General features: G+C 46.1%; 2 protein-coding genes across 4 annotated transcripts in view; both read left to right on the top strand.

Annotated features, from left to right (window-relative positions):
* Positions 1 to 14,679, top strand: part of LOC117894044 (protein naked cuticle) — a 41,098-nt gene extending 26,419 nt beyond the window's left edge. The window contains exons 2-5 of one of the 3 annotated variants that reach the window (XM_034800893.1): positions 8,604 to 9,112; positions 11,157 to 11,993; positions 12,283 to 12,611; positions 12,829 to 14,679. In XM_034800893.1, the coding sequence (XP_034656784.1) occupies positions 8,604 to 9,112; positions 11,157 to 11,993; positions 12,283 to 12,611; positions 12,829 to 13,987 (2,834 nt within the window). In that variant the 3' untranslated portion in view covers positions 13,988 to 14,679. Of the gene's footprint in view, positions 1 to 6,485; positions 6,509 to 8,603; positions 9,113 to 11,156; positions 11,994 to 12,282; positions 12,612 to 12,828 lie in introns of those variants that run through there. The other 2 variants (XM_034800894.1, XM_034800895.1) reach the window with 2 other exon arrangements.
* A 542-nt stretch (positions 14,680 to 15,221) lies between these two features.
* Positions 15,222 to 17,348, top strand: LOC117894708 (SET domain-containing protein SmydA-8). Its single transcript, XM_034801889.1, has 3 exons — positions 15,222 to 16,604; positions 16,665 to 16,926; positions 16,986 to 17,348. The coding sequence occupies exons 1-3, from the start codon at positions 15,588 to 15,590 to the stop codon at positions 17,300 to 17,302; spliced, it is 1,596 nt and encodes a 531-aa protein (XP_034657780.1). The 5' UTR covers positions 15,222 to 15,587; the 3' UTR covers positions 17,303 to 17,348.
* The last annotated feature ends 253 nt before the right edge of the window (positions 17,349 to 17,601 follow it).

Here is a 17,601-nt window from a genome sequence, read left to right as displayed (position 1 = left end):
AAGTAGTTGGCAGATAAAAGCCGCTATAAAAACTGTCAAATAAACATCAAAGCGGATGCGCAACGCTTGACATGCTAAAATATACTTTATAGTCATGCGTGGCACAGTGTGAGATTGGCATGGGATATGCCCAGAGAATATTGTATCTGTATCTCGCAGAGATGTATCTGTGTACACAGACTTGTGTATGTTTGCTGGCGAGGGCATGTTAATGGCTTGTCGGAGGCCAAACGGAGGTGCCTATGCCACCACCATCAACACCCAGCAGCAGCAGCGGCAGCACCAGAACCCGTGGAAGGCAGCAGGCAAGGAGGAGAGCAGAGAAGATTCGCGAGAGTATGTGGAGTGTTCGCTTCGGCAATGCTAAAGTAATAGCACATGGCATAAAATAACATAAAAACATTGATGGCTGCAAATGATAGAGAGCTCTGGCCAGAGACAGCCACCAAGGGGGGTGCAGGCACTCTACCGGGGGAGGCGATGATTGATGTACCCATTGAAATTTAATAGAATATAATAATGTACCTATGGTAGACATGATCAACGTGAATGGGATAGCTACGGGGTACGCGGTACGGGGAGTGCAAATGATGCGGCAAAGTACTAAGAGAATAAGTGAAGGAGATAAATTGAATGGAAAATGGATTAGAGCTGAAATAGATCGACAGATCTATCTAGATATTTATGTAGGAATTTGAGTGAATTAATGAGAGTTTCTTGATAGCTAAACTCCTGCTACATAGCATAAAAATTCTCCCTTCAATTCCGGATTTTTCTTTCATATTTTCTGCTTATTCGATTATAGAAAAATTTACATTTTTCCGCTTGCCGCAGGGCATACCAAAATATTCCCCACTGTCACCTGCCTGCCTGCCTGCCACACATAGGACAACGCAACATGTCAACATCATTTTCAATTTTCACACATCGGCATTACAGATCAGATACGCCCCTCTTACGTATGCATGAGGCACCCCCCCTGCCTTGCCTTGCCACGCCACTGCCCGCGGTGCCTACCAGGCTACGCATCCATGGATTTCCTTCCATTTCTTTCCCTGCCCTTCCCCCTTATGTTCTGCCCATTGGCACATTAGAAAACGTGACAAAAATTTCATATTGATGTCTTCGTTTGGCAGATGGGGGGTGAGCGCTCCCCCTGTACCCATTTTGGTTGTATTTTTTTTGATGATGCTGCTAAAGGCAATACATAAAATTTTCACACACAGCCACGAAACAGCTACAACAACAACAATGACAATGACAATGTTGGAACAAGAAAGAGATGGAGAGCGAGAGAGTTCTATGGATTTTGGGAATGGAGATGGATGGATGGAGGATGGGCAGACGAGTGCGAGTGCGAGGACAAAGTGTGAATTAGGCGCAAAAGTTGAAAGAAAAATAATAATTCAGCTTCGTAAACGAGCATATGTACATATGTTTCTTTTCTTATTATAATACAATACATTTCAAGACTTTTTGAAGTCTCTTTCTCAGAGCCATGGCATGGGGAATGGGGAATATAATAACAGAAAATGGTGTAATAATTTTCAAGTATTTTTTGTCTGCTATTCGAGTGCATATGTCACAGACAGACAGACAGACATGTGACAGTTTCCCTTTCGCTTTTTAATGGTCGGGTAGTAAGAGCCCAGCCCAAGCATGCTTCAAGTTCATAATTTTTAAAATTTTATTGTCTCTCTCTCTCTGTATTTTGCTGTCCCTTCCTACCCTTCCTCCCACCACTCCCCACGCACTGTGCGTAAATTTTATATTTTTTGTATGTAACTGAAATATTTATACAAATTTGTATCTTTTATCTCTCGTTGGCGGCCGCTTTTGGCATTGCAGGTGCCCATAAAAGATTGTAATAAAAAATATATAAAACTTGAGATGTGTCGTCTCACTTTTCTCACTCACGCCGGGCATTATCCCCTTCCCCGCCTATGTCCCCCACTTTGTCCAACTGCTTGGGTATCGCGCAATTTTTACATGACCATAAAAAGGGCCAACAGTCAACGCGGCAACGTCACCGAAAAACAACAATAAAAACAGCACAATAATTTACGTAAATGCCTAGGCATACATATGTGATATCTGATATTCGGAGGGGTCTCATTCGGTGGAAAGAACGAAGAGCGGGAGACTGCGGACTCTGAGTGACAGTTTTTGTGGCCTCTGGCATTTGAATTCGAAGAATTTTACAGCAGCAAGATGAGGAAAATTAAAGCATTCTGAAGGCAGGCTTAAAACATGAGAATTTCGCACCACAAAGTGAGAAAAAAGTTCGGCAAACGTTCCCAGAACCAAATATATTCTTCAAACCCCATCGATCCACCCTCGGCAGCAGCGCAGCATCATTCCAATGGGTAGGGGGTGGCCGCATAGCTGACATTTACCCTACTGTGACTCGTATCTTATCATCTGTCTGGGCTGTTCTGGCAGAGCGTCGCCAGCCTCGCTCCATGTACAGATACAAAGTACATGCATATTTACACCATTCGTTGCAGCTTCTACGCTTTAGCAATCAAATTACAAAACCAACAACTACATGGCACCAGCAACGGCAGTGGAATGACAGCGTGAAAACTGGAGCATTGTTTGATTGACATTTGATTGACAAACAACAGAATGGAGAACAACAACCACATGCTATGGGAACCCCAGCGAGACGACACAGCCAGCGAGCGACATTCAAGCAAAAAGCTTGATAAAATTCCACACAACAAAACAACAACTAAAATTGGCGCCAGCAAAAAAGCAACAGAAATAATTTGCTTAAAGGGGGGAAATTAACACCTTCAAGTTAATGACTAACACAAGCAGCAGAGGCAGCAGCAAAACCGAACTCTCGTGGGTAGAGCGTGGAGCAGCAGCTTGGCCGTAGAACAAACATTAAGAGCAGCCCTCGTTCATTATGACGCTCATTCATTATTGTTGTTAAAGTTGTTGTAGTTGTTGTTGTTGTTGTTGTTGCTGTTGTTTTGGCCAGTTTAAGAGCGCTGTTTGTAATTAATTTCCGTTTGTGTGTAGCCGCAGCGAAGTCTGTGGTGCAAAACTTAAATAAACCACAGCAGGAGACAAAACACAGACAGACGAGAGAGAGAGAGGCAGAGGTAAACACTTAAAGCCAAGTTAACAACAGAGGGGAGGCATACACTTACAGCCAACACACACACATAATTTACAAATGTGGCCAAGATAACCATAGAACTGTATGTAAATCGATGGGTTTATGCTCCGGGAATGTGACTTTTATAGAAAGTAAATAAGCAGAGCTAATAGCTGTAGCCATTTACACATTTATTTCAGTTTTCTTTTAAGCCTAAAACCCACTGAGACACAGCAACAAAAAAATATGAGAAAAAGAGTTTTTTTTTTTGAGCTCAAACATTTACCAACCTGATATGTAATTTAGCATGCCCATCTCTGGCTTATGGTGAGATACAACTACAACAAAAACTATGCCCAGAAAACCCGTTTTCCGAACACGTTGCGCTGCGGCAGTGTGCGGCAGAGATGAAGGCCTCCCCAACAAAAAACCGACACCGACACGCGCTACGAGAGTAGCGGCCTGAAGAGGTTAGGGATTTCAGTTGGATACTCTGTATAGATGCAGATACATATGTATGTATATATGGATACATATATCGGACAAAAGGCACGCTCGATCTGTTGAATGTCTGACGTCGTTGTCGGCATTTGTTTCACTTGATTTGTGACATTAAAGAAAAGTTATAAAAACGCCGACACAACCGGCCCAGGAGGCGGTTCGCTGTTGCTTGGTTCAAGTTTTGTTGTTGGCTAAAAACTGCAATCGACAAGCACTGCCAATAGCTGGCATACTTATGGCCATAGAGTGCCGAGTCCATCCTAAAGATTTCCCCTCCAACTTCGCTGCAGCGAATGCTCCAACCGATGATGATGATGATGACGATGACGCTTGCCCTGAACTTCAGACGCTGATAAGCCCAGCTGTGGGGGGGAGCACAGAGCGCAGGGAGTCGCCTCGCCATCGTGTAACTGTTTGGGTAGGCGCATCGATTATCGGCGTTTAATTAAACGTTACCAGCCGCCAGCCGCCAGTCGCCAGACCACAGCGCAGTTCCCCTGTTGCGCCTTCCCCTCGAAATAATTGCTACTGGTATTTAGCAAGCATTCCCCATGCCTCCTGATAAGATTTTCTGCTACGCGGGAGCGTAGGTTGGGCGGGAGCGGGGAGGAAGGTAACAAAAAAAATTGTGGCAGATTTCTTTGGCTGATAGTGAAATAATATTTTTTGTTTTGTTTTTGTTTTGTGACTCGTTTGATTTTTGCCGGCAAACCAATCGATAAGTGCCATGCCAAATTGTGGTTGTAAATTGAAGTCAAGTGTCGGAAAAAATAAAAAACTATCCGCACACAAATATAAAGGTATATAAAAAACAAAAAACAACACTAATTGGAAGGCACTTGATGACTCCCGGGGTTCGGTCCGTTCGGTCTGTGCTCGGTCTACGATCAGGCGGCGAGGGATTATGTCCAAGTGCAATTGAACTAAAAGCAAAGTGAATGGAACGTTAGTTGATGCCTTAGTTTCTCTTTAAAGCTAGCAAGACTCTAACTAACTTAGATCCAAGTCGGTTTGTAATTTACTTCATTCAGCTTGAACTTCTTGGCAGCAGCTGTAAAGTTGCTTAACTTTTGGCATTTCTTAGATAAACTTCCCAAACCATTAGGGCAGGGCCTTGTGCCTTTGCCTTTTCTCTCACAACTTTTTCTGGCATGGCTTTTTCTTTTCTTTTTGTTGTTTTTGGCATGTGTTGATCTTTATCATAGAGGGCCGAACATTTTTTGTGTGCTGCTCTGATGGCTGGCTGTGGCTCTGTGGCTATGCGACTTGCTCATTAATTGTTTGTTGCTTTTGTTATTGCTGGTCGTTCGCGTCAAAAACACTTAACTTCATTAACACTTACATGCCAGATACGAGAGACGAGATACGAGATATCTGCCCAGCAACAACTTTTTGTTTTTTTCGGTTTTCTTTTCCACGAGCCAGTCCAGAGTCTTAGGCCACACATAAACGCAATTATGAAGTTTTTATCTTTGGTTTATATCTTTTGCTGGCCTGGCCCTGGGTTGGCACATCATCTGTCTAATAAATAGTTGCTGCCTTGCCTCTCTCTCTCTTTCCGTGGTTAAAGTTTTCCAAACTGTCCAACTGTCTCGCACTTATTAGCTCTTTGGTCTGCCGTCACTTTGATGCACTTCTTCATTCAACTTTACCCACACCCCTCCAACCCCGCGGTCGGGTGCTGGTTACACCTTTGTTTTTTTTCTAATTAAAGTTCGACCAGTTGATGGGCCTGGGATCTCAGGTTGCCAGATTCTCTGCCTTTGCCTCTCTCTGTTCTTGGCCGCTTTGTTTTGCGTTTAATTATCGCCTTTGTGTTTCTTTCAGCATTCGTTTTTTCTCTGCTTTTTGAGCAAATACCGCGCACGGCCTTTGCCGACAATCGTGGCGCCAAGATAAACCAAAAGAACATGTTTTGCTCTCAAGTGGCCGACCCGACACACAATGGGAATCAACTTGTTTTATTTTGTTGTTGCTCTTGTTGTTGTTGAGTCATCAAGAAAGCATTTTGGCGTCTGATATGAAACATGCCGCCTTGCAAATTAACTTTGGCCTAAGCCACTCCAAACAGCAACAGATACAGATACAGATACACACTCGTACATACACATGGACATGAATGTATGCGCATTGTAAAGGCACAAATTGAAAGGAGAATGGCCAGAATGGTCGGACAGCCGGGGGCCACAGCTCCCCGAGAGGCCCTGGGGGCATGCACGACTCAACGATGACCTACAAAAAAAAAAATGATTTGCAATTGTAAAAGGAAACCAACTGGCTTGGCCATTGGGTTCGATAAAATATCAAAAATTGATTATTTTGAAACCTAAAAAATATTAAAAGTCAGTTTAAATGTATAAAAAAAACTTCAGCAAGCAAATTAAACTCTAAAAAATCAAGAAAAGGCTCAGAAAATAAGAATAATCCATTGTCCATCAGTGCTGCATACGACAGGGCCGGCAGACCCCAGTTACTGAAGCCCCAAAGCCTACGGGGGCCAAAATGAATTGAATTTGTACATTTGCGTAATGTGTGCTCAAGGCAGGGCCTGGCACAGGGCGGGGCAGTGCCAAGAAAATGGAAATGAAAATGATTAGCCCCATCAAGCCGCACGGACCACGCATCTCCTCAATCCCTATGGCTATGACGACCGCAATAGACACGCGGGGCAGCAGCATTGCCCAACCACGAGATGAGATGAGAGACGAGATGAGAAGAGAAGAGACTGAGAGGCCGAGGCCAAGCTCCAAGGGCTCTCACCTGGGCTGGAGAGTTCACAAAGGCCATGTCGAAATGTGGACGCAGCTTCATGAATTTTCTATGATAAATGGAACGTCACGGCTGGCGGCTTATCTATCAAAAGAAAAGCACAACAACGACAGCAACAGCAACAGCAACAACGAACAACAAATTGAATATAAACCAGCCTACGTGGCGAATGAGTAATGTTGGTTGCCTCGTCTCTGAACGTGGTTTTTGATCTTGGTTTCAGTTTTGGTCTCAATTAAAGTCGCTTCAGTGTAGAGTGAGAGCCGCGTTGGGACGTGTTGTGGGCCCTGTTGATTAACATATCTACGATTTTGGGGATGTTTTATCTATGTATCTATTTATCTCTGCGTCTTCATTTATCTTTGTGTAATTTTTGGTGTATTATCAAATCCATATTGTAGTCCAAACCCCGCCTGATGCTGTAGATAACACAAAGTTTGTCCATCCAAAGATTTGCATAATTAATTAATGAACTTTTGTGTTGTGGTTTGGGCACTGGGTTTTATGGTGCAAAATCAAAAATGCGCATAAATTGTACACCAAAAAATGTTATAAATTGTGCGTAATAAAACACACAAACATTTACAACAAATTTACAAGAAAATCAAACGCGTAGAAAGCAGGTGGCACTTTTGAGTGGACAGCATAGGGAAGACTTCTTTCCTCTTCAAGGAAACCCACTAGCAAGTGGCAGACAGACAGCAGCCTACAATTCTAGTTTGTCAAGTGTTAACTGGGTCAACACTCGCCCCGCCACCCTTGGACACTTCTAACGCACTGCCGCAGTGCAAACAATTACAGGGACTTGGCCCAGGTCTCGGCAACCAGCTCATTTCCCTGGCACTTTGGCTAATTGTCTTCAATTGTCGCCACCTCAGCAGCAGGCAGCAGGCAGACGGCAAAGGCGGCAACTCTTTTGGCGCAATCCCCTGGCGTTGGAGGGGAAAAACAAGAACAAAAACAGAAAACAGAAAGAAGAAAATTACACAAAATGGAAACTTGGGACTTGCTTTGCTTGCATAATGTTCATGCAATTAAAAGCCATGTCCTGGCACAGTGCCGGGCAAGGACGCAGCTCTCCAAATGAGAAATGAAAAGCGGAATGCGAAAATGCGAAATGCGGGAAAAAATGAGAAATGAGAGCACAGAAAGCTAAACCACAAATTTAGGTCAGCAGCAACTAAAGAACGGGGCAAAGGCGACAAGTGGAAATTCTCTTTAGTCCTGTGTTTTTTTCTTCTTCTGTTTTTTAAGCGCGCTAATTAATTAAAATACAGCAGCGAAACACAATGGCCGCGAATAGTGGTGCGGTGCTTCCCGCCCAAGGAACAAGAGATGTAATTTACTGTGAATTGGGTGGCTATGGGGTGTGGGTGTGGCTTTGGGTTTGCTGCTGGGATTTCTGTGTCAAGTGGTTGAGGGTTCGCTTCGTTCTTTGAAGTTTAAAAATTATGAAAATGGCAGGTGATGGAGATGGATTAAGGAGCGGCAGAGTCAAGACATATTTAAGGATAACTATGTGATGCGCTCAAAACTGTCCAACTTTGTTCGTTGGTTATTTTGCTCACCCACTTTGCTGCGGTTCACGCGTCGTATGAGTAATGAATGAGATCGTAGACCCGGCAGACTGCTCATCTGTTGGCCCAGCCCAGCCGCAGCCACAGCCCAGCCAGATAATACTGTAGCCATTTCAATTAAAAATGAAAGAAAACAAAAAAAAGCACAGAAAAGAAAAGAAAACTTTGACTGCCGCCGCCGCCGACGACGTCATTAATTAGGAATGCTCTCCGAGCGTTCGCCTTTCAAGTGTCTCGAGGGGGCCAGACTGCAGCGGGGGCCCAGTGCCAGTGCCGGGGAAAGGCAAAGGCAAAGGCATTGGCCGCCTGGTCGCCTGGTCGCCATCGCTTTGTGTTGGCGTTGGGGCATAAACTTTTTTGTGCGACTGTTGTTGCTGTAATGCGCTTTGTGCAAATTGCAAATAAATTGCAAAAGCCGCCAACGAAAAGCAGCCAACTCAAAGGCGCCAAAAGCAGGCAAGGCAGGGATGGGGAGGAGTCTGGCGGCTTTCTGTGGGGGATTAGATAGCGCCAAAGGGGAATGGGCTTGGGGAATGGGGATGAGGTGGCACTGTTTTGATGCCGCCAATTTCATGCCACTTTGCATTTTAATTAAAAGTATCCTTTTAACCCTCCCCTCCATCTGTCTTCTTGCTTTGTCTTTGCAGTCCAGGAATGCACCACAGACTCCGAGGAGCTGATGTATCACCAGGTGCGTGCCTCCTCCTCGTGCAGCGCCCCGCCCGACCTGCTGCTGGTCAGTGAACGTGACAATAATATACAACTGCGATCGCCGGTGGTTAATATAATCACCACACCGCCGGGCAATGCCTCCGGCACGGCTGGACACAAGCAGCTGCAGCAGCAGGGGCACCAGCATCACCAGGCGCTGCCCCATACCCATGCCAGCAGGCACCACCATCAGCATCCCATGCAGCTGCCGCAGGACATGAGCAGCAGTGGCAGCCACACAAAGCATTTGCGCATCAGCAGCAGCAGCGCCGGGGGCAAGCATGGCAAATATGCAAATGTGCAACAGCAGACGGTGCCGACAGGCGTCGATGAGGATGTGGTCGATGCGGCAGCAGCGTCAGCAGCGGCCCAGCCCTCAGCCCAACAGCAGCAGCAACATTCGCGGCACTTGCACCACCACAAGGAGGAACGCATCCGCTTGGAGGTGAGTCCATCAGTCCATCAGCCCCATAACTTGATAAGCTTATTAGATATTTAATTGCCAGGGCAAAGTCAAGTATCCAAACCCATAAACATTTATTTTTACAGTCCCATTTTGAATTTCAATTCTCCATTCAATTAATGGCGGAATTTATGGATTATTCCCATCGTTGTTTCATAACCCAAAAATATATTTATAGAGCACTTCATCTCTATACACTAAAAACGCAAAAGGGAATTGCTCTTTGGGTATTATTTGGGAAAGGGCTAGCTGCAGCTTCACTGAGAGTAAAAATAGCGTAGAGAAAATCAACAAATTTAAATTTCAATTAAATATTCGACTTTTAAGTAAAAAACATTGCAATTAAATACAGTTAACTTTGATTTAAATTTAAAATTGTGCTAAAACTAGTTTTCGTTAGGGATAATAATTAATATGAATAAAAAACATCTAAACGGAAAAATATTTAATTGAAATATTCAAATATTTGTTTCATTTGTAAAATATATTCTGATAAAAAATGAATCATTTATTTGCCAATATTTGAGTGAAAAAAGCTTCCATAATGACATTTGTACTCCCGTAGAAAATACGAGACTAATGGCATAAATATTTAAAACTATTTAAATTGAAATCAGGCTTCTGATTCTCTGAATATTAGAAAATTATGCAGCAAGGAAGTGTATTAATTGTACTGCTTTGAAATAAGCTCTTTACTTCCAACAATCGTCTGCTTATAAATACATCATGATAAATGAAATGATGTTTGGTTTTCCATTTGTTGGCCTCTGACCCCGTGCCCCCTCCGGCTAGGTGTTGGCTGGCTTGTTGTTTTGGTCAAGTTTAATCCACTCGCATGCTGTTATGCCCCCCACACCCTCTCTCCGCGCTATTGGCCATAACTCATGGCCCACTGGGCCACAACGCACATCGCCCACATAAACTCAACAATTCAATGTGCTTTTAATTAAAATTTCAATGGCTGGCTGGTACAGCTTCATTTTGTTGTTCCACCCCGCCAAATATCAGTAGAGGAGGAGCAGGAGGGAAAAAAAGTATTTCATTAACACAAGGGCGCCGGCAATTTTCAATTACCACCCACTGAGGATGAACATTCTCCTGCTCCTCCTACGGAGAGACTACTTCTACTCTTTTTCTCTTGTTATTCTGTGCCAAAAAAATATCAAAACATTAAAATTCAATAAAAACCATTAAAAGCAAAGCAACAAAACACGAAAAGCACTCAGAGGCAATTAAAAATCTACTACAAGCCGACAGAGAGAGTAGCAGCCAGCAGACAGCAAGAGCCAAAAGGAAATTATATTTATTTATACGACGAAACGAAACGAGATGAGAGTAGCAGGCATGAGGCAGAAGTCAGGGAGGAGCAGCAGGAGCAGTGGAAACTGTTGGATGCTGCTGTGTTTTGGGTTAGCACTTTATCAATGGTAATGGGTCCCCCCAACCTAACCCAACCCCTCCCATCAGCTGCTGCCAGTGCCTGTGTTGGCAAGCAAATTAAATATTTAGTCAAGTTATGGCCACAATTTTCGACTGGTTTCGGTGGTCTTCTGTGTTGCTGCTAATTGTTGTTTTTTATGTGGCACATGGCTGCTGCTGCTGCTGCTGCTGCTGCTGCGGTTGTGGCATACATTTCGCTTCTTGCTACACAACAAGTTGCAACTACACGAAGAAAAACAAACAAAACAGAGCAGAACCCATGTAGTGTACCTTAAATTGGATGAGGCAGGAGTCGTAATGTTGCAAAGTTTATTAGCAAAATGCTCGAAAAATTGTTGCAAAAAAATTGTGTTGTAGTTAGGGAATTTGTTGGAAAAGTTTTTGGCACCAAGCCAAAGGTGCGAGAGGATATGGAGAATTTTTGAAAATATAATTTAAATATACAGCCCTTTGGTTATTCATAGATTTATGTTTTATGTCATTACCTAGTCCTATACGGGTGCTGCCCTCCAATCAATACCAATCTATCCACGTACTCATACAAATCCAACTTTTATTTTCTCGTTTTTTGTTGCCGTCAAAACAGGAATTCACCTGCGACGTATCCGTTGAGGGTGGCAAGTCCTCGCAGCCGTTGCAATTCTCGTTCACGTTCTACGATCTGGATGGGCATCATGGCAAGATAACAAAGGATGACATCGTGGGCATTGTGTACACCATATACGAGTCCATTGGCAAGTCCGTGGTGGTGCCCCACTGCGGCAGCAAGACAATCAATGTGCGCCTCACCGTCAGTCCCGAGGGTAAATCGAAATCCGCACAACAGCCCCTGCCTGCGGCAGCATTCGGCGGCGGCAACAACAACAACAATAGCAGCAGCAACAACAACAAACTGAAGAAGTTGCCCATGGGACTGGCAGCTGCGATGGCGAAACAAGTGAACGGCGGCAGTGGCGGAGGAGCGCTAACGACATCCGCCGGCACACGCCGTCAGCATCGGTATCGACCGCGCAAACTGATTAAGTCCGATGACGAGGACGATGACAGCAACAGCGACAAGGAGAAGGATGCACTGGCTGCATCCGCAGACCGCGCCGACCAGCAGCCAAGTGGGAGTGGCGGCACCAAGGGCGCTGGAGGCAGCAAGAGCCATCACCATCATCATCATGGCAGATACCAGCAGAAGAGCAGCTCGAAAGTGGAACAGTGCTGTGTCGGAGCTGCCGCGGAGCTCCAGCAAACGCCGGACAATACCTACGAGAATATGCTGAATCTCAAACAGGAGCAGCAGCCACAGCAGCCAAGTAACGATGTGGCCGATTGTCCTTCGCATCGCCAGTCGCATCATCAGCGGCAGCAGGACATCTACATGAAGCAGGCCACTCAGCGCGTGAAGATGTTGCGGCGGGCGCGCAAACAAAAGGTAGGCACAAGGTAACAAAGACAAAACAAATTATGACAAAAACAAAAACACACACACGGAATGTGACTAGGAAATGGTTAACACAATTTTCCTGGCCACAACGACCCTTCCTCCTCCCCTGTAAGTCCCCACCAAAAGTCGCCTTTTGTTTTTGTTATTTTGCTTTGTTTTGCTGTTGCATTTTTGTTGTTGCTGTTTGATTTTTCGCAATTATAATTTAATTTTGTTTGCTTTTTTTCCTTTTTGTTAACCCACCAACCAATCAACCACAAATTGAACCACAAAACAGTACCAGGATCACTGCATGGAGACGCGACAGCGCAGCCTCTCGGTGGGCAATGATTGGCAGCAACGCCACTTGCCACAGTCGCAGCAGCCACAAGCGGCAAATAAGAGCGCCTCGGTGTCGCCACCACCGCCCAGTGGTGGTGAGCTAATGCTGGACGGAGTGCAGCTGCGTCAGCCACGTCATCATCAGTCCCAAACCCAATCCCATCATCAGCAGCAGCAGCAGCGCAAGTCCGCCGAGTGCTGGAAATCGGCGCTGAATCGCAACGATTTGATTAGCATCATCCGGGAGAGCATGGAGAAGAATCGTCTGTGTTTTCAGTTGAATGGGTAAGCCAAATACACCGCCCCGAATGCCACCATGCGATTATCCTGAATCATAACTCATTTGCTTTTCTTTTGTTTGGCGACCCAATTCCCCACACGACTCCCTAATTGAAACACTAAACCAGCCATAAATCCCAGACAAATAAGAACCCTTGCCCAATGCAATCAGCCACTAATTGATGTTCATATTTGTCTCCTCTTTTTTCCTGTTTTTCCATAGAAAACCCCAAGCCAATGTGAGTCCCATACGGCAACCGGCAGCACAACAACAACAACAACAACAGCTACGCCAACGCTCCAGTACGGGATCGAAAATTCCAACACTAATTGCCAACCACAGTCCTGCCGCCCAGTCTCCGGTCAGCTGCAGTCCAACTTGCAGCCATCCGGCAGCAGCCACCTGCAACATTCCGGCGGCGTCAGCAGCACAGGCACAGGCACAGGCCCAGGCACAGGCGGCCATCGAGCAGGGGGGAGCAGGTCATCATCACGACCACCCCCAACCGCACATACCCATCTACCATCAACAGTTGGCCATTAATCCGGCCGTGCTGGCAGCCCAGCACAGTCACAACAGTGCCCACAACAAGCTAAATCTCTGTGGCTACGACTCGTTCCTTCATGCCACAATCTGTGGCGGCGGCTCGGCCGCCCACTCGCCACCACCGACGACGACGACGACGACGACGCCCAGCAATGTGGCCACAGTGCAGCCCATACCCAAGAAGAGTCACAATCAAAAGAGTCTGCTGCAAGGCTACCAGCGACTGGAGCAGCAACAGCAACAGCAGCAACAGCAACGGTCCAGCAAGGACTACAAAAACTACGGCAATCTCATCTATGCCAAGCTGAGCGAACAGCTGCAGCAGAAGGAGCGGGAGCAGCGCAGGCATCGCCACAAGCAGCAGCATCAGCAGCAGCATCAGCAGCAGCATCAGCAGCAGCAGAGCCAACTGCAGCAGCAGCAGCAGCCACTTAAACCCAAGGAGGAATCTCTACCAGAGCAGCAGCGGGAGCAACAGCAGCAGCGTCCACCCACCTCGAGCTCTAGTTCGACGGGCTCGAAGATCTTTGGCGATGCCTTGGAGTGCGCCCATCTGCTGGCCAGCGAGGAGGAGGATCTGCCGGCCAGCCCACCGCTGACCAGCACACCCAGCAAGGTCGTCAGCACCGACACCCTCATCGATCTGAATGACGATGTGGGCGAGGCAGTGGCCGAAGCCGTCACCGAGGGTGGCAAGGCCCTGGAGGCAGACGAGGATGATTCGCACCAAGAGGTGGAGCTGGACACCAGTGCCTCCAGCTCGATGATTCATCGCTATGTGCACGAGCACATTCACCATCACTACCATCACTTCAAGGAGCAGCAGGATGTGTGAAGTGTGAAGGATACCTACCCCCTAAAACCCACAACTAGAACGAATGAAACTATAAACTATTTGCATGTTGCTTATGTTTTTCGGTCCAAATGGACTAATAAGTAGCGCCAATTGTAATTTAAAGTTAGCATTTATCAGCCCAAGAAAATATTCGAATCACCAGTCTATATGGGTATCGTATATCGTATAAAGCCTTTCTATAGCTTATGCAAAAAACCAAAATTAAAATGCGCCTTTTTTCCTTGGCAACATTCGAATCACCGCTTTTTGCTACGCTAATCGACCTAGCAACATGTTGCAGCAACACACATATCACGTATCAAAGCGCGCTGGCAGCATGTTGCGCCCAAGCATTTTGTGTTGCTGACAAAAAAAAACTACAACTAAAACTACAAAAAAAGTACAGAAATGTGTGGAAAATGACTCTATTGTTTAGTGAAAATTATTAAATTAATTGAAATTGTTGTCTATAATATGAAATTTTATGCAACGCTTTTTAGGTGTATAGAAAGGAGCAGGCGAGGAGGACTCCTTATGCGAGTTTTAAGTTATCTACCGAGATATCGTGTATATTTATGTTTTTTTCGAAGCCAATTTATTTTAAACACTACTAGAATTAGTTTCTAACACTAACCGCCAACAAGACAAGCAACAATGCAACTAAACAAAAACAGAAACAAAAAACAAAACAATTCTAGTTCAATTATTATTTTTGTAATTTGTTTATTCTACCCATCATCAATCAACCAATCTAATAATCAATCCAATTCAATCAAATCAAAAGAAATGAAATGAAAGAAGCACAAAAACAAAATGCATTTAACTCTTATTTAAATAAAAAAGACTGATTTCCAATTAAACATTAAACATTACACATAATGAGAAGATACTAAATAAATTATTGAATTGCTAAAATGGAATTATTCATCGTTTTTTCTTCTGGAACTAGGGGCAGGGGAATTTCTTAAGGAGAATTCTGGGATAATGATGGAAAGTCGCCAATTTTGTTTGCCAACTGAAAGATAAAGATGTTAGCTTATTTTAATTATATTAACAAACCCCTTAAAAGAGATGTCAAAAGATGAGCTTAATAAACCTCACAAAAACGTATATTCAGCATCGAAACAAACACTAACTGCTACAAACTCTGATTGCCCAAGAGCGCTAGACCCTCGAAAGCTAACTGATACGCAGAGAAAGATCATCTGCTAGCCAAACCAAAACATTAATAATGCTGCTGCCCGACGGAACAAATTGGACATTGTCTTGGCTCTGCAATAAACGACACAGAGATGGGATCTAAATTTAAATCGTCGTGCGCCATGTGACAAGAGAGATTCGGAGATCGGAGAGAGAGATTGGAGACCGGAGAGTCAATCTCTCGAGCGTCCCATTGGATTGGATTTATTTTGGCATCGCGGAGACACAAAAGAAAATATATTTTCTCGCAGACGGGCAGATAGAACGCGAGTAGAGTCCGAAAACAGAACACTAGAAAATGTGGCAATTTCAGTGAATTTTCAAACGTTGCGCATTACGCAAACAGACGGCGACCAGGGGAAGATTTCCCAAAGATTAGTGAAGGAAAACAATAAAGTAAATGTCCTCGTCGCTGACTTCCTGTGCGCTGTGCCAGGCGAGAGCCTCGCAGCTGTGTGCCGCCTGCCGGAGCGTGGTCTACTGCAGTCGGGAACACCAGAAGGAGCACTGGAAGCAGGGCCACAAGCGCGAGTGCAAGTGCTACGAGGTGGCCGCCAATGAGACACTGGGCCGGCATCTGCGCGCCACCAGAGATGTCAAGATTGGCGAGGAGATCCTCAAGGAGGCTCCTCTCCTACTAGGCCCCAAGGTAGCCTCGGCGCCCATCTGTCTGGGCTGTCATCGCAATCTGCTGGCGCCGGCAAAGCCGCGCAGCAACTACTACAAATGCAGCCACTGCAGCTGGCCCCTGTGCGGCAAGGAGTGCGAGGAGTCGCCCCACCATCGAGCCGAGTGCCAGCTCATGTCCGGCAGCCACTTTCAGTCCAAGATCAACTACACGCCCGGCGAGGAGGAGCGCAAGGAGTCCGCGTACTGTGTGATTATGCTGCTGCGCTGCATGCAGCTGAAGAGCAGCGATCCCGAAGGCTTTGCTCGCCTCTCCGCCCTGGAGGATCACCTGCAGGAGCGCCTGGAGACGCCGCTGTACCAAGTGCTGCGTGCCAATCTGATAACGTTCATCAAAACCATTCTGGGCATGCGCGACTGGTCGGAGATGGACATCCTGCGCATTGCCGCCATCCTGGACACCAACACCTTCGAGCTGCGACAGCCCCGCGAGCGGCGCAAGGTGAGAGCTCTCTATCCAGGGGCGGCCATGATCTCCCACGACTGTGCACCCAACATGCGGCACCGCTTCGACAATGACCTGAACATTCGATTTCTGGCCAAGCGGCCCATTGCCAAGGGCGAGATCCTGAGCATTTCCTACACTCAGCCGCTGAGGAGCACCATTCAGCGGCGGCTGCATCTGCGGCAGGCCAAGTGCTTCGATTGTGCGTGTGCCAGGTGCCAGGATCCCACAGAGTTGGGCAGCTTTGCGGGTGCCCAGACCTGTGTCAAGTGCAAGGCGGGAAAGGTGAGTGGGCGGACAGAAGGGGAAGATGAAGATCTGTCTTAACGTATTTATGCCCCACAGATCATCTCTGTGAATCCGCTCCAGAACTCGGCCAACTGGAAGTGCCAACTGTGCCCCGTGAAGCGTTCCGCCAAGGAGGTGCTGCTCTCGGATGCCAAGCTGCAGCAGGAGATTGAGGCGCTGGACAAGACCAGCCCCACGGACTTTGAGGATTTCATCTACCGCCATCGGGTGGAGCTCCATGAGACCAACACCCACGTGCTGCAGGCCAAATATGCGCTCACGCAGCTGTATGGAAATGCGCCAGGATTCGCCATGGATGGTAAGCAGAGGGGGAGTGGGTTTGAGTATAGTATTAACCCGACAGTGAGTCCCCCACAGAACTCAGCGAGGAGTCGCTAAATCGCAAGGTTGAGCTCTGCGAGGAGCTCCTAAAGTTGGCCAACATTTTCGATGGCGGCTGGAGCATCTTTCGCGGCAATTTGCTGATAGACCTGGAGGAGGCTCTCGTAGCACAGGCACTGCGCTCTGAAGAGCCACTGGAATGCGAAGAGAAACTCAAACGGGCATCGGAGCTGCTGGCGGAGATTGGAAATATTATGCAACATGAACCGGAAATGCAGCAACTGCTAGCGGAGCGTCAGGAAATACTAGACAGCGCTCTAGAGCAACTTGAAGAGGTTAAAGAAATCGAATAGCTTTGAGTAAAATGTGCCCAATAAACTTTCTACAATTGTTTCTGTACAAGAAATTGTTGTTATCCAAATTTTCGAGTTTGAAAACTTGCGCCAAGTTTCATAGCAGGGAGTATTTTATTGCTACCCAACGGCATGCTCAGAGTTGAGTTGAAGCAAATATCGATACTTTTGTGCGATAAGCGAATGGTTTCAATGTGTTCCCTCGTCTAGGTCACGTACCTTGCGTATTTTGAATCGTTTTGTAGAATATTAAAAGTCTTTTCCAGCATTTTAATGTATTTATGGACTCACCTTGTTTT

This window comes from Drosophila subobscura, chromosome J, assembly GCF_008121235.1.
Source record: "Drosophila subobscura isolate 14011-0131.10 chromosome J, UCBerk_Dsub_1.0, whole genome shotgun sequence".
Classification (NCBI taxonomy): Eukaryota; Metazoa; Arthropoda; class Insecta; order Diptera; family Drosophilidae; genus Drosophila; species Drosophila subobscura.
Note: the sequence above shows the minus strand (reverse complement) of the source record. Positions and strands in the feature narration are given on the sequence as shown.